The sequence below is a fragment of the Artibeus jamaicensis genome, unplaced genomic scaffold (genome assembly GCF_021234435.1).
Source record: "Artibeus jamaicensis isolate MK-2021 breed Jamaican fruit bat unplaced genomic scaffold, CSHL_Jam_final contig_311, whole genome shotgun sequence".
Classification (NCBI taxonomy): Eukaryota; Metazoa; Chordata; class Mammalia; order Chiroptera; family Phyllostomidae; genus Artibeus; species Artibeus jamaicensis.
This window is the reverse complement of record NW_026521717.1, coordinates 1,858,738-1,882,610: the sequence shown is the minus strand read 5'-3', so window position 1 is coordinate 1,882,610 and position 23,873 is coordinate 1,858,738. Positions and strand designations below refer to the sequence as shown.

At 38.9% G+C, this 23,873-nt stretch overlaps 1 protein-coding gene and 1 pseudogene across 1 annotated transcript in view; one reads left to right on the top strand and one right to left on the bottom strand.

The window, feature by feature from the left end:
• The first annotated feature begins 483 nt into the window (after positions 1 to 483).
• Positions 484 to 23,873, top strand: part of CAPZA2 (capping actin protein of muscle Z-line subunit alpha 2) — a 62,395-nt gene continuing 39,005 nt past the window's right edge. The window contains exon 1 of the mRNA XM_037130733.2: positions 484 to 633. Within this exon, the coding sequence (XP_036986628.1) occupies positions 595 to 633 (39 nt within the window). The 5' untranslated portion in view covers positions 484 to 594. The remainder of the gene's footprint in view (positions 634 to 23,873) is intronic.
• Positions 3,682 to 4,060, bottom strand: LOC119038258 (activated RNA polymerase II transcriptional coactivator p15-like; annotated as a pseudogene).

The following is a 23,873-nucleotide window of genomic DNA, read 5'->3' as shown; positions in this document are numbered from 1 at the left end:
TTTGAAAACAGGTTTCTCTGTTTTTTTGCTTAACATTGTATATTCCCAGAGACTAACACATTTTCTGGAACACAATAAAGGGCCAAACATATTCTTTCATGAGAAAGTAAATATATCTAGAGCATTCTTCCAACTGCACACTAGGTTGTGTGTGTATTGTAATGAAACCTAAATTATTTTTGAACAATTTTTTGAAAAACACAATGTTTTAACATCTTCTATTCAGACAGTTTTTCACATTTTAGCTGGCAGAGTTCAGTGCTTAATGGGAACATAATCAAGGGCACAGAATGTACTTGTCGTTGACTGAGTCCATATGGTCAGTGGTGGGGAAAGACTCCCAGGCTCAGGATCATGACGAGCCTGCAGCAGGAGGCGGCCCGCAAATGCTCCCCTCCTGTCCCTTTATCCCCTACCCACGCACGCGCACTGCTGCGCTTCGCCCCGCGGGCGGGCGGGGCTCCAGGGGCGCGTGCGCGGTGCTGGCCCCTCCCTTGGCGGGGGCGCGAGGCTCGGAGGACCGCAGAGAGAAGGGGAAGTCAGGTGGCAGCTGCTGCCGCCGCGTTACCACCGTGGTTTGTCGTCAGAAGGAAAATGGCGGATCTGGAGGAGCAGTTGTCTGATGAGGAGAAGGTAAGAGCCGTAGGGGTGGCGAAGCCCCTCCGGCTGGGAGCCTGTAGAGCCCCGGTGTATCAGCCCACAGCCCGGCCGCCGAGCAAGGGCATTGGTCTGTGCCCTCGGTTGCCCTTCCTCCTCCCTTCTCTGCGCCCAAGTGCCTGCCCCTGTCAGTCACCCGAGGCCCCACGAGGAGGCAGGTCTCTGCCTGGCCTGTTCGCTCAGCTCCTTGTAGGGCGTGTGCTCTGAAAATAGGAAGCGGGAGTGGCGCGACAGGCATGGGCAGGGCGGGCGGCAGGGCCGCTGCGGACTTTGCCCTTCCGCCTGGGCCGCGGGCCCACGCCTGGTGGGCACTGCAGTGTAGACCGGGTCTGAGAGAGGCCCTGGGGCGCTGCGCTCTGAGTCGGTCTGGTCCGAGTGTGACCGGAGTGAGGGTTAAGGGAAAACCCGCTTAGCAGGCAGACCGTCACTTCTCCCTTCTAATTCCTTCTTCCAGAAGCAAAATGCTTTTGTTCCCCTGATACTTGGGGCTTTTCTTTTCCTCCCTCTTCTTTTTTCGTCTTTAGCTCTAAGGTTGTAGGTCCCGTTATTAGCGGGAGTTGCGCGCGCGCACACACACACACACACACACACAGACACACACACACAGACACACACACACAGACACACAACCCTGCCTAGTAGTAGTTTTCCCAGGTAGGAAACAGCCCTCGTCGGGGCTGATTTGGTGGCGCCCCATTGTCCTGACAGGAATTTTTCCGAAGAGGGGAGATTGTGCAACTCCTTTTACTGTTATCTTAAATGCTGTGACAACATTGGAACCAAATGAACTACTTAAGTTCTCAGGCAGTTAAAGTAAATCTGATCGTTTAACTAGTTCCCTCTTTTCGCCGTTTCTTTTGGCTACAGTGAGGCCCCATTCCCCCGTGTCTGGGGAACCCTACTAATTTTGAGCTATTTCCTGGAAATAAGATGGTTGCAGGTTTGAAAGTGTCTACTCTTAATTTAAGTCTTTTATTGATTGATTGATTGATTTGCAAAGCAGTACAGCCATGTAGGAATTAGGAAACAAACTCATTATGACGTTTTAAGAAGGCCTAGGGTAAGCCTAAGGATACTTTCTGTTGCAACTCTCCACTCCAAGTGTTTATTTATTTATTTTTTATCCTCACCCGAGGGTATGCTTATTGATTTTTAGGGAGAAAAAGAGAGAAACACTAACAAGAGAGAAACATCCATCGGTTGCCTCTCCAGCTCCCTGAGCAGGGATCCACCACAACCTATTGGTGAAGGGAAAAAGCTCCAACCAACAGAGCCACCGGCCAGGGCTGGGCCAAGTGTGTTTTATATCCTCTGTTCTTGCCCCAAAATGTAATATTTCATTTACTTGCTCATGTCAGTGTGCAGATCATAATCATCTTCCGTTTTGAAAATCTTTTTTCTCTGTGCTTTTTGCTGAAAGTGATAATCAACAAAATAGGGACAGCAACAAGATTCCCTATAACCCAGAACCTGGTGAGCAGATAGATCCCTTTATACAGAAAGTTGCTTTGCAGTTTTCACATGTGTAATATTGGTAAATAACTATAAGCTGGTAACTGAAAATGTATGCTGGTGTACACACGTTTACAATTAAGTAGTGCTGAAAAATTTCTTAAATAGTGATTACTAAGTAGCACATTTGGGTAGAAATCTAGCTGAGGAGAGTACTCAGTGGGAGAGTTAATATAGACCTGTCAAGTGTTGTAAAGGCTTAAGGTAGCAAAGTTTTTTCAAAATTAGATAGCAAGATTGCTTATAATGGAGCACTCAGCGAATTTGCATAAAGGAGGTGGGGTATGTCTTTAAGGTTGCTGAACACAGTGTTTTAAGAGTAAAGGAATGAAAACTCTAATTTGAAGGACTTTGGTGTTTTTGTTTTTATGTCATTATTTTAACATGTAGATTTCATTACTATATTTAGTAATTTGTTGAAAATACTAACCAAACTGTTGAATTAAATTCAAGTAACTAATGCCATAGAATTCTAACACTCTTGTCACTTCAGTTGTCTAAATATTCTTTTAATCTTTTGGGAAGAAGATGTTTAGTATGGAGTTGTACATAAAATTTAAAGGTGACATTTTAAAGTTAATATTTATATCATGTCACTGCCACCATGTCTGTAATTTTCAAGAATATGTTTTTAATATTTTTAAACTCTTGGAACTTTCATTATTGATTGCAGATCTAAGCAAGGGAAGCTGTTAAGACTTACATGGTACCATACTTTTTTCTTTAAGCTTTTACAGTTTTTAGTTAACCCCGGTATGATTTAATAATATCTGATTTTATAGACATCATCCTATGGTGAGCATGTTTACTAAGTGAAAATTTTGACATGCCAGTCATTTTCTGCAGACTAAGCAATAACTACTCCACAGAACTACAGGTAATGACATATACTTACTTGCTCAGAGTTTTCATACAAACCATGTCGTTTATCAAACTATATCTCTTAATATTTAATACAGTAGAGTTAGTGTTATAGCATAATATATTCAAGAAAAAAGAGCAAAGAGTAAAATGAACATGACAAATTATTAAAGGAAAGTGAAGTAAAGATAAAAAGGGGAAAGTAAAGTGTCACCGGACATTTGTTTAGAAGAAAACAGGTCAACTATGGATTTCACAAATCTAAAGGTTGTAAATTCATTACATACACATCCTTTTGAATGTGAAAGCCAAGTTGAGATTAAAAGGTCTATAAACTTTAGGCCTTAAATACTACCAATTCTTCTGATCAAAGGAGGCCACAACAGTTAAGATTGTATTGCTTGATTTTATTTTACACTGGGTAGTGGGCACAAAGCAGTTGTCCTTAATAAAGTTTACAGTGAGCTTTATTGAGAACATTTTTTAATAATGAACATTTTTTAAAAGGTGTTGTTATAAATTGTTCTGCAATCCAAATCATACACAGTAGCTTGGGAAACAACATTTAGAAAACAAGCCAGTGTGAAAAGACAGATTAAAACAACTAGAACAGTACAGATACAAGTTTTATATGGCTCTGATTTTACTTTTTTATTTTTTTACTGCATCATCAATGTCAGAAATCTGTTTCTTAGCTGGCTTCATTGCTTAAGATTTAAAGAAGTACCTTTTCTTCCTGGTCCGGATCCATCCAATATTCTCTAGTATCAAAATAGGACTTTCCCTTTAATGCCCCAAACACTGACATACCTCATGTTCCCGTCTGAAACATTTTAGCATCTCAGCTGCTACTCTGCTTGAAGATGACAGAGCTTTTGAAGTTTCCACAGTGTTTTGCTTCTTCACAGTTTTTTGCTGAAGTAACTTGCTTTTTCCTCTTTAACTTTTTGTCAACCTCACTGTCAGAATCAGTGTCAGAAGAGCCTGAAGAAACAGGTTCCTTTGATGTAGGCATTGCTTGGCTCCTGCTTCTTAACAGCCCTTGCTCTCTCACAACTGTAGTACCATACTTTGTATGCACCTGGCTCAGTTAGACCATACATTCATTAATTTATTGTAAGTTGGAGGTATGTTTTATTATTACCATTTCACAGATAACTACAATAAGGTTGCAAAAGCGTTAAGTAATTCATCCAAGGAAGCCTAAGAAGGAAGTGGCGAAGGTGATATTTAATCCAGAGTTTGTCTGGCTCCGAAGTTGATGCTCTTATGACCTTAAGCATTTGGTGATAAGACCCTCATCTGGGTTTGTATCTCTTTGTTTTTGAATTATTGACAGCTTATTTTGAAAAGGACAACCAGTAGTTATTTTTGTTTTTAGTAAAAATTGTAAATACAAAACATTAAATAGTGTTGGGTTCTAAATTTAATTTGTGTTTTGATCATTTTAGAACAAAGTATAACGCATTTAACAGTTACATTCTATTGGTATAGTTTCACGTGTGCTCTATGGTAGGAAGCATTTTAGAAATTAATCTAGAATTAAGTCTTTGCTTTTTTAAGTCATTTGAAATTGTTCTTCAGCTACACAGTATTAATAAGAAATAAATTGTCAATGATGTTCTTATTATGTTTTCTTTAAAAATCCACATCCAAGGACATTTTCATTGTTTTTTGAGAGAGGGAAAGAGAGAGAGGGCAGGCATGGGACAATGCTCTAACCACCTGAGCTACACTGGCCAGAGCAGCACAGTGATTTTCTTTAAAGTTGTTCATTTGCCTAGTAGTGTGTTCCACAGACTCTTTTGCATAAAGAAACTCTAAGCCAAAAACAGTTTTGTTGTACTGTACAGTAAAGCATTTTTGTGAATTTGAAAATATATGAAATTGTGGCTCAAATGAAAAGAACCATTCCCAAACCCTTCTCCAGGTGAGAAAATCTAAGAAGTCACTCCAAGCTCCAGAGGGAAAACAGTATTGCTTGAAAGGGATCTTTTTTCTTTCTGTAAACTCTCACCTTCCCCCAGTGATCAGAGTGATCTACTCCCATAGCTTCAACTTTTATATCTTTGTTGATGTATCTCAAGGGCATAACTCAGCCCTAATTTCTCTCCTGAGCAGTGGTCACACATTTTTTATCTACTAGTCCTGTTCTCAGGAGATGGTTGATGAGATGTGTTTAAATGGAAACTGTGTAAAGGTAAATTCGTAAACTCTCTCTCCTTTCTCTCTACACAGAGGGGAGCAGAACTCTATCTTCTGCTAATTTTTTTTAAATTAGGAGTGTTGGTAGGCTGAGGAATGGTTTATAGGAGAGAAAGAAGTAGAAAATGTAAGATAAATAATAGCTTATATAAGTTGTTCAGTTAATGGTAGTGCCTTTGGATTTGTGGGTTTCTTACAGTATTTAAAAAATGATAGACATATTTTAAAAAATTAATGTTGACTTCAGAAGATTACCTAATGTAAAATGGGCTCTGTTTTTAATTACCATGCAAAATGATAAGTATAAAGAAAAGATTATTAAGGAAAACTTACTAAAACAGATTATTACTTTAAGTATACTCAAAATAAATTTGACTATAACACAGACATGCAGTAGTGATCATATGATCATAAACTAAATGTGATGCAGTTTTTAAAAGAGTATACCTCAACTCTCGAAGAGGTGTAGGCAGTTTTTACAGACTTACAGGGAAATGATGTCAAATAATTCATATTGAAGTGGGAAAGTGCTTACTCTAAATGCTTTCTCTAGTGGGTAAACACTAGCTCTTTACCATCCTTACTACCTTTTTTCAGTATCATATTCCTTAAATCCCATGGTTCTTCATAAAAACCAAACACCTCAAATTATGCTTCTACATACAGTCCCTTGTAGGGCAGTGGATATAATACCTGGCCACCCATCAGAATCACTGGGGCAGGGGGAAAGTTTCTAAAATACAGATTTCTAGGTCTTAATCCTCTGAAGATTGATTCAGTATGTCAGGAATGGAACATAGGAATCTGTTTGGGTGTTTTGTTTTTAAAGCTTTTCAGTGCATGTAGCAGACCTCCAGGTTTGGGAAATCTCTACCCTAATGTCTCTGCCTTGATCAAGGAGGAGATAGCTATGTGGGATAATGTTCAACATATGGAAATTAGAGGTGTTGTTGGGTGGGTTCGCAGATAAAATGCCTGGTTAAATTTGATTTAAGATGAATTACAGACATTATTAGTTTATTTTACATGCAGGACACTTTGGGGCAACCGTAGAGTGCCGGCCAGACTGTTTGGTTCCAGGTAGCTAGTTTTTGGGGGGATGTATCTGTCTACTTTTTGTAACTTTCTTTTTTTTAAGATCTAAATTTTTTTTTAAATTTATTTTTAGAGAGAGGGGAAGGGAGGGTAAAAGAGAGGTAGAGAACCATCAGTGTGTGGTTGCCTCTCTCACACCCCCTACCTGGGGACCTGGCCTGCAACCTAGGCATGTGCGCGGACTGGTAATCAAACTGGCAACTTTTTGGTTCACAGGCTGACACTCAATTCACTGAGCCATGCCAGCCAGCCAGGACTGCTTTTTATAACTTTCATCTCCTCTCTTTTATTCAGTTGCTCAAGGCTTTAAAATTTTTTTTAAATTTTTGTCAGCTTACTGTATTTATAGCTGTGTTGGTGAAGACTCCCATTTCCTGCTAAAAAAAATCAAAGTTTTTTTTCAGACAGTCTTAAAATCTAGAACTGAAGTTTTACCTTAATGTTTGTAAAATCTTGCGAATTTTCAGTGCCCTGCAAAAGCATCAGAAAAATCTGGAGAATACATAGACACAGGTAGTTGAAGTAACATTAGTTTTACCAATAATTTACATAAATTGGTGACAACAATTAATTGACAACCTACAATTAACTCTCTCACCTGTTCCCTCATGTTCTAGCTAGCAGTCATGAATTTGAAGTAGCACTGCCAGATGCTCACCTTTTCCAGTAATAGACACATTTTAAAGAGGCAAAATAGGCTTCTAATTACTTGTACCTGTGGCATTTCACCATGAAGCTTGGCTTTACTGAGAAAGGTGCCTTCTGTAGCACTAATGCAGGTAGTGACAGAATCAAGGATTGCAAGGCATAGCTATATGTGGAGTTTCTGAGCATCTGGCCCTCCTTACCTGAGAAGTTTTTCAGTTTTACTCAGCAGTGTAGGTTTATGATAAGGTTACACATTTTCAAATTCTGTGATCTAGGTAACAGGATAGTAAAAACTTAATGTGTTGTACTAACTAATTTTTCTGGGGGAATCACTCAAGACCAAGAGCAACAATTGCAATACTCTGTTGATATTTGGATCATCGTTGCATGCCAGAATGACACCAAGCATTTTGATCACAGCTTCATATATCAACTGTGCCTTATCTTCCATTTATATCTATTACAACACCAAGAGAATCAAGGAGTTGAAACTTTTAAGAAAAATAAAGCCCACTGCTCCACAGGATTTAGCCCCAAGTAGTTGTCTTTCTGGATCTTATGACTAATGCCTTCACATCAGTGAGAAAAAGTTTGGCTTCTTCAGATGTTTGTTCAATATGTATGTGGATGCCACACAATCTGTCATTATAATTTGCTCATCATCTGGAGACACTGATTTTGGTCTGTAGGCTCAAGGTGCAGGCATAATTTAAGTAGTATGAGGGGCATCCTGTCTCTTGTCTGCAGCACATGAGGAACAACTTTGTGGCAGGCAGCATCCCAGCATTAGCATAATAGTTTTTCCACTTCCTGTAGCCTGAGACCTCTCTGTTCCTAAATGATTATATCCTGACATTTACACAAAAAAAGTAGTGTTTGGTAGAAATCAGGAGACAGTTTCCTTGAGGTTTATCAAAATGAACTGGATGGACAAAAGGGCAAATCTTTTCCTACAGAAAAGTGTAGTAGCACTCTTTAAGAGTAGTGGCATTAGCCTTAGTCAGGGGGTGGTTCAGTTGGTTGGAGCATGCATAGTCCTGTACACCAAAAGACTGCAGGCTTTGATCCCTGGTCAGGACATAAACCTAGGTTAGAACCCTAGGTTGGCGTGTATGGGAGTCAGTTGATCAGTGTTTCTTTCTCACACCCCTTACTCTCTCTTTAAAACCAACATATCAGGCCCTGGCTGGTATAGCTCAGTGGATTGAGTGTGGGCCTGCAAACCAAAAGATCGCGGTTTGATTCCCAGTCAGGGCATAAGCTCATGTTGCAGGCCAGTTCCCGGCAGGGGACACAAGAAAGGCAACCATACATTGATATTTCTCTCCCTCTCTCTTTCTCTTCCCATCTAAAGATAAATAAATAAAATCTTTTTTTTAACTATTTTTTTAAATTTTTTTTATTTATCTTTAGAGGGGAAGGGAAGGAGAGAGGGAGAGAAACATCAATGTATGGTTGCCTTTTGTGCGTCCCCTGCTGGGAACTGGCCTACAGGGAACTGGCCTGCAACCTTGGTATGTGCCCTGACTGGGATTCGAACTGCGATTGTCTGGTTCGCAGGCCCGCGCTCAATCCACTGAGCTACACCAGCCAGGGCCAAATAAATAAAATCTTAAAATAAAATAAAATAAAACCAACATATCCTTGAGTGAGTATTTTAAAAAAAAGAATAGTGGAAACAGTTTCATCTCATACTGAAAGATGAATATCCTTGTTTTTTTTCTTGTCTGAAAATTTAATAATTTACAACTGAATTCTGTCCACATTCTTCAGATATTTGTGGAAATTTTGATCTAGAGAAGGTTGAACAGTCTTAAACTACTAGGTTGGCACAGAGTCATTTTTCAGGAAGTCCATCATTACCAGGTCTTCTAATTTATTTCATCAAACACTATTTCTCACTACGTAGAAAACTAATTTCTGAATTGGCAAGGAGTTCTCTGTAGGCTAAGCAATGGAGAAGAGTAAATAAAGGTTGCGTGAAACTGTGGAATTCATTTTCTTTCACTCCACTGGCCACATCACAAGATTTTCCTGTTATTTGATCACCCAATAGAGTTGCCAGTTGGTCTGGAGGTTTTGAAATGTTTAATCTACATCTCATAGTTCAAAATCCTAACATTATTTTCATCTGAAAATGTTATTGATGTAAGCTTGTACTTATTCTTTTTTTAATGTATATTTTATTGATTATGCCATTACAGTTGTTCTATTTCCCTCCTTCATTTCCCTCCACCCTACACACCCCTCCCCCTCCCTCTCCATTCCCCCCCTTTAGTTTATGTCCATGTGTCTCAAGTTCTTTAGATTCTATATTTCCCATACTTTTCTTGCCCTCCCCCTGTCTATTTTCTACCTACCATCTATGCTACTTATTTTCTGTACCTTCTCCCTCTTTCTCTTTCTCCTCCTCCCACTCCCCTGTTGCTACCCCTCCATGTTATCTTCATTTCTATGGTTCTGCTCCTGATCTAGCTGTCCTCTCAGTTTGCTCTTGTTTTAGGTGTGGTTGTTAATAACTGTGAGTTTGCTGTCCTTTCACTGTTTATCTTTTTTATCTTCTTTTTCTTAGATAAGTCCCTTTAACATTTCATATAATAAGGGCTTGGTGATGATGAACTCCTTGAATTTGATCTTATCTGAGAAGCACTTTATTTGTCCTTCCATTCTAAATAAAAGCTTTGCTGGATAGATCAATCTTGGTTGTAGGTCTCTGGTTTTCATGACTTGGAATACCTCTTTCCAGCCCCTTCTTGCCTGTAAGGTCTCTTGTGAGAAATCTGCTGACAGTCTGATGGGAACTCCTTTGTAGGTGATTATCCCTTTATCTCTTGCTGCTTCCAGGATTCTCTCCTTCATTTTAATCTTGGCTAATGTAACTATGATGTGCCTTGGTATGTTCCTTCTTGGGTCCAACTTCTTTGGGACTCTCTGAGCTTCCTGGATTTCCTGGAATTCTATTTTCTTTGCCAGAATGGGGAAGTTCTCCTTTATTATTTGTTCAAATAAGTTTTTCACTCGTGGCTGTTCCTCTTTCCCTTCTGGTACCCCTATAATTTGAATGTTGGAATGTTTAAAGATGTACTGGAGGTTCCTTAGCCTCCCCTCATTTTTTTGAATTCTTGTTTCTTTATCCTTTTCTGTTTGGTCATTTTTTTCTTTCCTCTTGTCCACTCCCTTGATCTGAGTCCCAGTTTTCTTTCCATTACTATTGCTTTCCTTTGCATTTCCCTTCATTTCAATTAGTTTAGCCTTCATATATTCTTCTAATTTGTGGCTAAAATCAACCAGTTCTGTGAGCATCCTGATCACCAGTGTTTTGAACTGTGCCACTGATAGGTTGGCAATTTTTTGTTCACTTAGATTTATCGGCTCTGGGGCTCTGAGTTCTTCTTGAGCCATGTTTTGCTCTGTCTACGCCTGTTAGGTATGAGGCGAGGAGCCTTAAGTGTTCACCAGGGTAGGGCTGCCCAGGTCGCTGGGTTGTGATGCTTGCTGTATGTGGGGGCAGGGTCAGAGAGGGCCAATAGCGGTGCCCTCTGCTGCTTCCTTCTGCTGGGGCCTGCACAGTCTGCCTCACTGCTAACTCCTTCACCTGGTTTATCTGGGCGCGAATGTGTGACCACGATCAGCCCGCGGCCTTGCGCCCTCAGTGGGTCTACCTGTTGCTACTCCACGCCTGGGATTTGTCCTTGGCTGCCTGTGAGACTGGGTTGCACACCTAGGTCGGTCTGGTAGATCTTTCCTGCCCAACCCCACTCTGCTGCTGGCTCTACCCTGCTTACTGGTCTGGCTAAGTGGTTCGTTGTTGTCGGACTTCGGTATAGTTCAATTTTCTGTGGTTTGGCTGCGTTTCTGTTGCTAAAACTTTGTTGTTTTTAAACTTGGTTGTGGAGAAGGCACAGTGTTTCCACCTACGCCTCCATCTTGGCAGAAGTCCGTGCACAGCCAGCTTGTACTTATTCTTAAATAACAGTTCATATACTATGAATTTTAGAGCTCTCTTCAAGAGGTTTGTTTAGTTTCTGAATCTCAGGACTTGATTGGTAAATTTTTTTTTTTGTTTGCTTGTTCATTCTGGTAAGGGAACCTTGTTGCCTGCAGCCTTTGTCAGGTAGGCTGAGATTCTTCCCTTTTTATAATGCAATTATCAACCTTTCTCATCCTCCCGTCAAATCCATTGAAGAATTTGAAACTAGATAACCACACCTTTAAATTTATATCAGAAATAAAAATAATGAAGATCTGTGAAGAATCTCACATACATACATATTTACTTATTTGTTTGCTTACCTGAGTTTATTGCTTCTAATTCCCAATTACATATCTTAAATTCAAGCTTTCCCTGTAAATTAGATTTTGTTTTGTTTGCCTCCTCTTCACTCTGTTGGTAAGGGAGGAGTTCCTGTCATAGGGCTGTAGGGATGGTTGAATACACACACCTGACACTGGATAGAGGAGATGAACAGCAGTTTATTAATCACATATGCTCAACAGCCCAGGACACGGAGAGACAGCATGCAATGCAGAGCCATGTGGGGTTTGCATTCAGGAACAGAATGAACAAGCAGAGGCCATTGGGAAGCAAGGCTAACGTCGTAGTATCAAGAGGCTCGAGTGATCCTGGTTCCTGCCAGAGAATGTGATTGACTTGTTTTAATAATCCTGAAGGCTGCTACTCAGGCATAAGCAGGAAGTGTGCCAGTTCCCTGTGATAAAGAGGGCTGTCTAGTTAGGGGAACCTTATCTGCGGGAACAGAGTGAGAAGGGGAACTTGCTGTTAGGCCATTCAAGGCTCTCTCAGTTTTCCCCAGATGTCAATGCACACGTAATATTGGCCCTTAATTTTAGGTTTTTATGCCACAGGTCTCAAAAGTATTAATCCTTTATAAATAAAGTGTATGCTAGTGATTGCTATACTAAAGAATACATCAAGTTTTTACTAGCATAATTTGATCTTAGAGTTTTCCTTTCTGTATGAACTTCTGACAATTTGCCAAGTTTAAGATGTTTTGTTGCTGTGTACAATATCACCACAAATAAAAATGGTCAGATCATGCATATGGAGACCTGAAAGATGAGAGTTCTTGTTGGAGAGACTAAAGGAAGTGGTGAGGCTTCAGGACTGTGTATATGTGGAATAAGAAGAAGAGTTGGATAGGTTGTAGGAGCTAGAAAGTGGCAAAAACATTGAAAAGGTTAATAGCTACTATCTGAGTACTTTGTGTCTAGCATTTTTCTAAATGTCTTATTTCATTGTCTGCAAGTGAGGAAACTGAATTTGTTTGCTTGTGGTAATACAGGTAATGGGCAGTGGAGTTATAGTCTGAATCCGTAGTCTTGTTTAAGGGTTTATGTTGTTAACAGTTACATTTTATAGCTTTCAGATATGGAAAATCCTTACATTTTATGCTAAGGACTTTGGACTTTATCTTGTTGGCAATAGGAGACCATTAGGTGATTTTACACAGGAAAAAAATTAGAATTTGCATGGAAAAACATCAGCCTAGTGACAGGGTGGAAAATGAATTTTAATCCTTACCCCAGGATATGTTTTATTGATTTTAGAGAGAGAGAGGAAAGTGGGGAGGGAGGGAGTTGGGGGAGAGAAACATCGATGAGAGAAACATGAATTGGTCGCCTCTTGTATGCTCCGAACTGGGGATCATACCTGCAACCTAGGTATGTGCCCTGACTGGGGATTGAACCTTAAACCTTCTGCTGTATGGGAGAGATGCTCCAAACAATGAGCCACCCTGCAAGGCCTGGAAAACGAACTTTAGAGAAAGATGTGACTACAGGCAAGACAGCTATTGTCACAACCTAGGAACAAAATCACCAATTCTGAATGGAGTGGAATCAAAAGAGAATTGGGTTTGCTCAAGAGAGACAGACACTCATTATTCATGTGACTTACTGGGAAGGGGGAAAGGTGTGGAATGATTTCTGGGTGGTGCCAGTATTATCAATAACAGAAGGGAATGTTAGTTTAGGTGAGAAGAGTCTCTTAGGTATCTTTGAAGCATTGTAATAGAAATTTATAATAGATAAATTATAGTTAGAAAAATGGGTCTTGATTGATCTTGAGAGAGGATGCGATCCATAGGAGGTATATAGATTGAGAACTATTGTTGTGTGGTGGTAGTAGGAGCAGTGGGGATAGATGAGTTTACTCAGGGACTTCTTTGGGTCCCATTCTATCTTATGGAAAGCAGCTCTGTGAAAAGCCTTGCACTTAATTCAAATCCCCATTCTGGATCTCTGTTTTCTCTCTCAGAGAATAATTGTAGATAATATTTTATTTAACAAGGGCAAAAGTTTTAGAAAGTTAAGAAATGATATATTTCATCTCCCTAATTTGCCCATTAAACACAGGTATATAGAAGTTAAAAAACTTAAAACTTGCACTCTGGTTATTTGCGTTGGCTTAAATAAAAACCCAGATTTTAACTGTACATTGCCGCTGTGCAGCTAGGAATCTAGCTTTTTCTCCTGTGTTGCTCTCACTAGGTTTTGAGGTGAGCTTTCCAAGTGTGGAGAAAGGAGTTTGGTGTGTGGGAAGTGAATGCACTGCAACAGCACAAATGGGTGTGCATAAGCCACTTTGTACCACTCACTATAGAGCACCAAAACACTAACATGTAATGTGAAAATGTCTATTTCAGAGCTGTTTTTAAGAATACTGGAACTATACCAATGCAAATATAACCTATTATCTATATTATTATTACTAATATCAGTAATAGTTAATACTATTATTATTAACCCAAGTTCACATAGCTAATGAATAGTGGAGATGAAAATCCAACCCACTCTGTCTGGCTCTAAGAGGTCATGCTTTATATTAGCATAAGTATTTTGTGATTTTGAATATATCAACAGCCTACATATAAATAGCCTACACATAGAATCAACAACCTACTTGTAAAATTGTATTAGCAATAATTCTTAGAATATTTATTTCATTGAAATACTACATCCCTGATTGTTCTAAATAAATGAGAGTTTGTTCTTACAGATTTATTCAAGGCATGGTAGTTATGTACGAAGCGAGTAGCACAGGGCAGAGACAACAGGGATCCCAGGGAGATTGAATGTTTATTCAACAAATATTTAAGAACCATCTATTTGCCAGGCTTGGTTGATTCTAAACACTCAAATTGGCCAGTATATGGGTGAAACTCTCTTTCCCTTTGTGGTTTCTTTTTTTTTCCCCTCTTGATTTTTTTTTTTCCTTCCCAGTCCCTAGGCATTGAAAATTTTGGAAGCAGTGAAGATGGAGATTTAGCCAATTTTTTTTAAAAAGTTAATTCGATAATGAGATTTTAACATAATTTTCTGAAAACAAATTTTAACATACTTGCCTATAAGATGATAAATACGATTATAATATATTTACAGGAATTTTTTGGTGTTACTCTTTCTGCTGTATTTTAATAAAACATAAAATAGCCTTTCACCTCAAATTTTGTAGTTTAGTTCAGTGATTTAAAGTTGAAGTGTAAGAATATTTTTACTCATGCATTATATTGCTTACTTGGTCTTCAGTTGTTTATAGAACGTCATACTTCAATGATCAGCTAAATCCTCCCAGCAAACAGAAGCTAATTGATGAAAACTCTGTAAGAGTTCACAGTGTACAAATTGCATTGCCATGAGATTTCTTAGGAAGATGACTTATGGAGTGGTCAGCTTCAGTTTATTCGGTGTGAGCCTAAAATTTCCTTCTTATAAATTGTACACTGATAAAGGAAATGGTAAGTAGAATAAAAACATTATTTGAACAGAATCTTCAATTTAAGCAAAAAATGTCCCAATATTTTTTAAGGAGACCAAGGCATATGTTCTGCAAAGGAAGATTTATGCCAACATACTACTTTCTGTAATTCAGAATGAAAGTATAAGGTCCTTAACTTTTTAAGTGAATTTTATTGATTTTGCTATTACAGTTGTCCCATTTTTTTTCTCCCCTATATCCCCCTCTTCCGTGCACCCCCATTCCACTAGCATTCCATCCCCTTGCCCTTAGTTCACATCCATGGGTTATATGTATGTAAGTTCTTTGGCTTCTCCATTTCTGATACTATTCTTAACCTCCTCCTGTCTATTTTGTGCCTACCATTTATGCTTCTTTTTAAAAATATTTTATTTATTTATTTTTAGAGAGAGGGGAAGGGAAGGAGAAAGAGTGGGAGAGAAACATCAATGTGTGGTTGCCTCTCATGTGTCCCCTACTGGCGACCTGGCCTGTAACCCAGGCATGTGCCCTGACTGGGAATTGAACCTGCGACCCTTTGCTTCACAGGCCCGTGCTCAATCCACTGAACTACCCAGCTAGGGCCCATTTATGCTTCTTATTCCCTGTACCTTTTCCCCCCGTTCTCCCCCCCTTAACCTCCATGTGATATCCATTTCTGTGATTCTGTTCCTGTTCTAGTTTGCTTTGTTTTTATTTTTTAGGTTCAGATGTTGAAAGTTATAACTTTGTTGTCATTTTACTGTTAATAGCTTTGATCTTCTTTTCCTATGATGAGTCCCTTTAACATTTCATATAATAAGGGCTTGGTGATGATGAATCCCTAACTTTACCTTATTTGGAAAGCCTTTTATTTGCCCTTCCATTCTAAATGATAGTTTTGCTGGATAGAGTAATCTTGAATGTAGATCTTCCCTTTCATGACCTTGAATACTTCTTTTCAGACCCTTCTTGCCTTAAAGTTTCTTTTGAGAAATCAGCTGATAGTCTTATGGGACCTCCTTTGTAAGTTAACTCCCTTTCTCTTGCTGCTTTTAAGGCTTTCTCTTTATCTTTAATTTTGGGTAATTTAATTATGATGTGTCTTAGCATATATCTCCTTGGGTCCAATTTCTTTGGGACTCTGAGCTTTCTGGACTTCCTGGAAGTCTTACTTCCTTTGCCACATTGGGGAAATTTTCCTTCATCATTTTTTCAAATTCATTTTCTTAATTTCTTGCTCTTCCCTTTCTCCTCCTGCATCTCTATAATTCAGATGTTGGAACATTTATTTTTTTTTACATATATATATTTTTTATTGATTATGCTGTTACAGTTGTTCTATTCCCCCCCTTCATTCCCCTCCACCCTACCCCCCATCCCCACCATTACCCCCCCTTTAGTTTATGTCCATGTGTCTCAAGTTCTTTAGATTCTATTTTTCCCATGCTATTCTTGTGCCCCATCTATTTCCTATCTACTGTCTATGCTACTTATTTTCTGTACCTTCTCCCCCCTTCTCCTCCTCCCACTCCCCTGTTGCTAACCCTCCATGTGATCTTCATTTCTGTGGTTCTGCTCCTGATCTAGCTGTCCTCTTAGTTTGCTTTTGTTTTAGGTGTGGTTGTTAATAACTGTGAGTTTGTTGTCCTTGCACTGTTGATGTTTCTTTAACTTCTTTTCCTTAGATAAGTCCCTTTAACATTTCATATAATAAGGGCTTGGTGATGATGAACTCCTTGAATTTGATCTTATCTGAGAAGCACTTTATTTGTCCTTCCATTCTAAATGAAAACTTTGCTGGATAGAGCAATCTTGGTTGTAGGTCTTTAGATTTCATGACTTGGAATACCTCTTTCCAGCCCCTTCTTGCCTGAAAGGTCTCTTTTGAGAAATCCGCTGACAGTCTGATGGGGACTCCTTTGTAGGTGACTGTCCCCTTAGCTCTTGCTGCTTCTAGGATTCTCTCCTTCATTTTAATTTTGGCTAATGTAATTATGATGTGCCTTGGTATGTTCCTTCTTGGGTCCAACTTCTTTGGGACTCTCTGAGCTTCCTGGATTTCCTGGAATTCTATTTCCTTTGCCAGATTGGGGAAATTCTCCTTTATTATTTGTTCAAATAAGTTTTCCACTGGTGGCTGTGCCTTTCCCCCTTCTGGTATCCCTATAATTCGGATGTTGGAGCGTTTAAAGATGTCCTGGAGGTTCCTAACACTCTCCTCATTTCTTTGAATTCTTGCTTCTTGACTCTTTTCTGTTTGGCCATTATTTGCTTTCTTCTGGTCTACTTCATTGATTTGAGTCCCAGTTTCCTTTTCATTGCTATTGGTTTCCTGTGCAATTCCATTCATTTTAATTAGTTTCGCCTTCATATATTTGTCTAATTTGTGGCTATAATCAACCAGTTCTGTGAGGATCCTGATCACCAACCAGTGTTTTAAACTGTGCGTCTGAGAGTTTTGCTATTTCTTCATCACTTAGATTTATAGGCTCTGGGGCTTTGAGATCTTCTTGAGCCATTTTTGATCTGATCGTGCCCTATAAGTGTGAGGAGCGGAACCTTGGACTACCAGGTCGCTGGGTTGTGATGCTGTATGCGGGGGTGTGGTCGGAGCGGGGAAATGGCGGCCCCCTCTGCTGTTTTGTGCCACTGGGTGAGGAGCAGAGGCTTAGGTGGTTCACCTGGGCTGGGCCACTCAGAGTTGCTGGGTTATGACGCTGTATGTGGAGGTGGGGTCAGAGCAGGGAAATGGTGGGGCCCTCCGCTGCCGCTTGCCGTGGGGACCGCTGGGTCCCGGTCCAATCGTCCACTCCCTCACTTGTCTATCCGCACACCAATGCACGACCACAGTCAACCCGCAGCCCTGCTCCCTCGCTGTTTCCTTGCGGTCACTCGCTTGGTCGCTCACTAGGTCCAACCCTGCGCCTGGATTCGGTGCGCCTGAGTCCGTCTGACTGAGTTTTCCTGTGCAACCCCGCTCCACCAGCTGCTGGTTTCGCCCCTTACCGGTCAGGCTGAAGAATTTGTTGTTAACGGACTTCCGAAAAGTTCAATTTTCTGTGTTCTGGCTGTTTTCTGTTGCTAATATTAAGTTGTCTCTAAACTTGGTTGTGTGAGAAGGCACGGCACATCCACCTATGCCTCCATCTTGGCGGAAGTCCAGATGTTGGAATATTTAAAATTGCCCCATAGGTTCCTAGGCCTCTCCTCATTTCTTTGAATTCTTGTTTGTTCTGTTCCAGTTGAGTATTTATTTCTCCCTCCTCCTCCAAAACATTGATTTGAGTCCCAGTTTCCTTCCCTTCACTGTTGGTTTCCTGTACATTTTCCTTTGTTTCAATCCACATAGTCTTCACTTCTTCCTTCACTTCTTCCTCTGTTTTGCATCCATATTCAACCATTTCTATGAGCATTCTGATTACCAGTGTTTGAACTGTGCATCTGATAAATTGGCTCTTTCCCCATCACTTAGTTCTTTTTTTTTGAGTTTTGATCTATTCTTTCATTTGGGGCATATTTCTTTATTTTGGTGCAAATGTTTTGTTGTAAGGGGCAGAGCTTTAGGTATTCACCAGGGCAGGAGGGTCCACTTCACTGCTTGTGGAGGAGGGGTCAGAGAGGGAACTGTGCCACTTGCTCAGCTCTCACCCCACTTTCAGTCACTTCCCCTGCTACCCACAAGCAAATCAGGCCCTTCTGGTGCTGATTCCTGGGTGGGTGGGTTGGTATATGTTCTTTCTCCAGCGAACTGTCCTGTGCGGCTGGGAGTTTCTCCTATTGTCTCAACCCCCACAAATTTTTACAGCCAGAGGTTTTGAGGCTTTAGTTTTCCACACTAAAATACTGGATTGTGTGGTCTGTCTGCTTCCCTAGTTGTTCCTCCCGGATTATCCGCATACAAATGTGGGACAGCCTGAACCACCATCCCCTGCCTCGCCTTGTCACATGTCCTGCCATCTTCAGCTGCCCATCTCTGCCCATCCTACCCATCTGGAGGAATGTTTCTTCAACTCCTTGGCTGTCAGACCCCATACAGTTTGATTTTTTGTCAGTTCTTTTTTTTTTTAATTTGTTGTTGTCTTTCTCTTGGTTGTGCAATGAAGCACAGTATATCTGTCTTACACCTCCATCTTGGCTGAAAGTTGTAAGGTCCTATATTTTGTTTCTTTAACATTTTACCTTTAATTTTTTTTACTGTGCTTTTCATTAGAAAATCAATGGTTGGATAAATACATTTTATGAATTTTTAGCAATAAAAATTAATGTTAAAAGGTTTGTGAATAATTGTTTATTAGAAAACAAACTAATATCTAATTCCTTAATTAGCATGGTTACCAAGTTTTTTAATTAATAAACATTTATACATAAAGAATAAGAAATAAGATATACTATCTTATATTTGAGAGAGTTGTTTTGCATTTTTTTAAGGTAAGATATAATTTGCCCGCTATACAGTGCACACGTCTTAAATGTTTAGGTCAGTGGATTTTCAGAATTAATATAAACCTATGCAATCACACCATTCACTCAAAATAAGATGAAAATTTTCTATCAACTCAGAAAGTTCCCTCATTCCTCTTTCTGATCAATCCCCACACCCTTTTCCAAACCATATTCTTTATCACCGTGGATTAGTTTTCCCTGGTTTGGGATGTCATATAAATGGACTCATACAGTGTATATTTTTGTGTATGTCTGGTTCCTTTCCACTCAGTATGTTATGTTTCTTTATTTCTTCTACTTGATTTTTAGAGACAGACATTGATTTGTTGTTTCACTTATTTATGCATTCATTAGTTGATTTTTGTATGTGCCCTTGCCAGGGATAGAACCTGTAACCTTGGTTTATCGAGATGACACTCTAACCAACTGAGTTACCTGACCAAGGCCTCAGCATGTTTTTGAGATTCGTTAATGGCATTACTCGTATCAGTACCCCAGTTTACTTAGCCATTTTTTTTCCTGATGTCTATTTGGGGTAAGGCTGCTATAAAATCTTGTGCATCTTTTTGTGGACATATGCATTGTTTCTGTTATGTAAATACCTGGTTATAAAATTGCTGGGTCAAAAGAGAGAACTTTTGAAGTTAACAGTTTTGGTAGAGTATATCGAAAGACAAGTTTTTTGTCACATGAAAGTTTGAATTAAACAGTTACAGCCCTCCTAGAATTATCACTAAACAACTACAGCAAGCACAATTTGTGTAGTTGTTTAATGATAATTTAAAGTGAAGTTAAATATGTTTAGTCATAGAAGAAGCACCAAAAAATTCACCCATTCACTTAGTTTTTATAAAGTCTAAACTAGAACAATTTGATTTTGGGTCTCAAAACTAATGAGTTGGTTCAAACAGTTGTAAACAAACAAAAATGGTAGATATGATCATATCTTAATTAGAACTCAAGTAATTAGAATCTTGTTTAACCCAAAATTGGCTTAACTTGATTTTAATGAGACAGTGGCTCATGGTAAACTGCAACAGTGCCTAAATAGCCCTACTAGAATTTTTGCATACAAAAATGAATTATTCATTACTTCCAGGATAACCATTGAAGTCTTTAAGTAAATTGTTTGTGAGAAGAAATGGAATATTAATTTAAAGTCACCTTGGTTAACACTTAGTGTTAGCTAGTACCTCTGTGATAACTGGGTAGTAACCTCTTCTTGCAATTACTTCCTGAATGATGACAGCTAAATTCATTAGACATTTTTTAGAAGCATTTTTGGAACTTTTAAAAATGTATGACATGTGCCCTGGCTGGAATGGCTCAGTGGATTGAGTGCTGGCCTGTGGACCAAAGGGTTGGTGGTTCAATTCTCAGTCAGGGCACATGCCTGGGTTGCAGTCTTTAAAAACAGTATGTGATATATGTTTTCTATATCCTTGATTTTTATAGTCACTTGTGGTATCCACTCTTACAAACACAATATAATGGAATATACTTTTTATACTATGATTCTCTTTTGTGTATGTTATACAAAATAATGTTTGGATCCAAGAGAAAGAAACGAAAAAATACAGCTCTTTTGGCTTTTAGCCAATGTTAATACATTAAGCTGTAATTAATAGGTTAACTTCTCAAAACTATACTTCTTGGTGGGACTGTTATGAGGTACACCTGTCAGCTGCTGGTAACTAACATGGATAAGAGTTAATCTCCCATCTAGCCACCTTACCAACAAAACCAAGACACCCCCACCCCCAATCTAGAATTGCAGTTCAGAAATTCAATAAAAGTAATAGCTTGGGAGAGAGAGTTAACAGGCTCTCTCCCGTCTGGGTTCTTGTCTTGCCCACAAGACACAAATTCAAGTGAGAGACAAACGTGTATAGTGGAAATGAGATAGCAAGTTTATTTATGAAGCACAAGAGCATAAAGCTGCAAGCAGGTACTCATAAAGTTGTTAGCAAGCTTGTTAATAAGGTTGTACTATATACTTGAGCCAAGGCTGCTTAGTGGGTACTTAGGTAATCTAAGTACCTTGACTATTGGGGTTCAGGGGTTATATACCTCAGTCAGCTTTTAGGTTCCTCCTCCTTCTCTTCTTGGGAATAATATACAGTTACAAAGGCTTTCTTTCACAGTTAGTAAAGGTTCTTTGTCTTAGTGAAATTGTTACAGAGGCCCAGTCCCCCCTTTCATAGGCTCCCTCTTTCTCCTGTTCAATCCCATACCCAGTAATCCTAGTAAGATTGTTACAGAAGCCCCTTTTCTCAGCCCAGTCTCAAGGATTCCCCCCCTCAACACACACACACACACACACACACACACACACACACACACACACACACAGTTTTTGCTTGTAATGCTTGGGACACCTGGTAGTCTTATCAAACTAAGTTCAGAACTGCTGAGTTAATTGGCTAGACATGTCTTCCTCTGGCTTCTAGCCTCCTGTATTAAGTTCTCTGTTAGATTTTAATGGTGAGGATCCTGTCTTTATTTCCTGTCTGACTGCTCATTCTTACCTGCTACTTAACAACTCTTTCTTGAATCTGACTCCAATTTAGAAGGACTTGATTTCAAATAATATCATATGAAAGACGATGGTTAATGCAGAAGATTCAGCAGTGGACCTAGGAATGTATCTCATAATTCACTGCACTCTTCCAGGGGGAAAAAACCCTATAATATTCCTGGGGGTAAATAAAGTATAATTCCATGTGTGTTAGAGGAAAAATATGTTTTGTTATTTTCAGAAATTCATTCTAGGACCTCTCGTATAACGTTTTTTCTTCCTTGGGTTTAGAAATGCGATAGAGTAAGTAATTTTTGAAATTAAAAATGTTAGCTAGGAAGAATGGATGTTGGGGAATGTTTAGTCTGTAGCAGTGTTTAGAAAATACCTTGAAAATTAAACAGTTTTGGGGGAAGCCATTGCTGTGCCAGACACGATTTTTTTCTCTAGCACGTGAAAAATCCAGAAATCAAATTCTTCTTAGCTGGTGAAATTCAGAGAGACCAGATTTTAGGCATAGCTGTTATAATCCAAGTTGGTTTGGTGAAATCAATTAGAATTTTTAAAGCTTATCACCTAGTTAATCATATCACTAAATATGCTATGTATGTATGTGCACACACACACACACACATATATATATACTGCTTACTATCGATTCTTTAATTTTTTGCCAGTTTTATAGGTAATGTATAAGTTAATTAAGAGTTTTCAAAAGAAATATTTGACAAAAATTGTGGTAACCTGCTGATGATTGTTGCCTGTGGTAATGATTAAGATTTTCTTTTAAATGCCTTTTAAGAACTCCTTATCTCGGTTGAAAGTGGAGGAAATTAAGACATTTACATAATCATAGTAGATTCCAGTCTGTGGTTAGCATGCACTATCTTCCATACCATACTCTGCCCTTGAGTATTTAAAATTAATTATTTATATTTTGCCTTTTGATTTTATTAATCCTCTTAAATATTTTAAGAAATAATTTGAAAACATATAAATATATTTTAATTAGAATATAGTAAAAGAACACTGCCCTGTTTATGATGACCTGCAGCCATGTATAGATTCACGTAAGCACTACCAAAATCTAGCTGTCATGCAGTTGCATCATCCCCAAAACTTTATTTTCTTACTTCTCCTCATTTCTTTTTTTGGAGAAATTAGGTATTTACATAAGAGAAAGGAAGTTCAGAAGAGAGGGAGATTAACTTTTACCCTCCCCACCCCACTGCCCAGCCCCTGGAAATAGTTGATCTGTCCTCCATTGCTATAATATTGTTTATTTGAGAATGTCATATAAACGCAACATGGTAATTATTACCGTGAAACTTTTTGAAACTGTTTTCTTTCATTCAGCTTCGAGATTGAGATTCATTGTTGCATGTATTCATAACATGTTCCTTTTTATTGAGTAGTATTCTGTGTGAACACACCATCATTTATTTATTCATATACCCATTTGTGGACATTTGGGTTGTGCATTGGGTTGAGCAATTGTGAATAGATTTTTGTGTGAACATAGATTTGCATTTATTTAGGGCACATAACCAGGAGTGGGATTGTTGTGTCATATTGTGTGTGAGTAACTTTACAAGAAATTGTCAAGCTGTTCTCTGCTGGGTTAGCAGTGAGCCTTGGAACATATTTAGTAGTTCACTAGACTGTTCAAATAGTTTTGCACCTTCATTAGCACTTGGTATTATCACTCTTTTTGTTTTAGCCATTCTATTACATATGTAGTAGTATTTCATGATGTCAATATTCATTTTCCTAATCATTAACAATATTGCACATCCTTTTGTGCACTTATCTGTCTTCTGCATATCCTCTTGGAAGTGTCTATTCTAGTCTTTTGTTTGCTATTTTCTGAACTTTCAGTTTTAAGAGTACATATTTTGGTTACAAGTCCTTTGTTGGAAGTGTGGATTCAACTTAGTAATTTTTTATTGAGGATTTCTGCATCCATGTTCTTGAGAGATTTGGGTCTGTTAGTTGTGCTAACCTAAAAATAAAACCAAAAATATAAACAAAGTGAGAGTCAACAAGCATTATCTGAGAGGAAAGAAAAATACCTATTTTTGGAAGCACTGATTCAGGCAAAAATCCAAACAGTGTTGCAATTAGGAGACGAAGGTTATGTATGGGAATGGGAAGGGGAACAGTTACATCAGTAGAAGGAGGCATTTCATTGGTGCA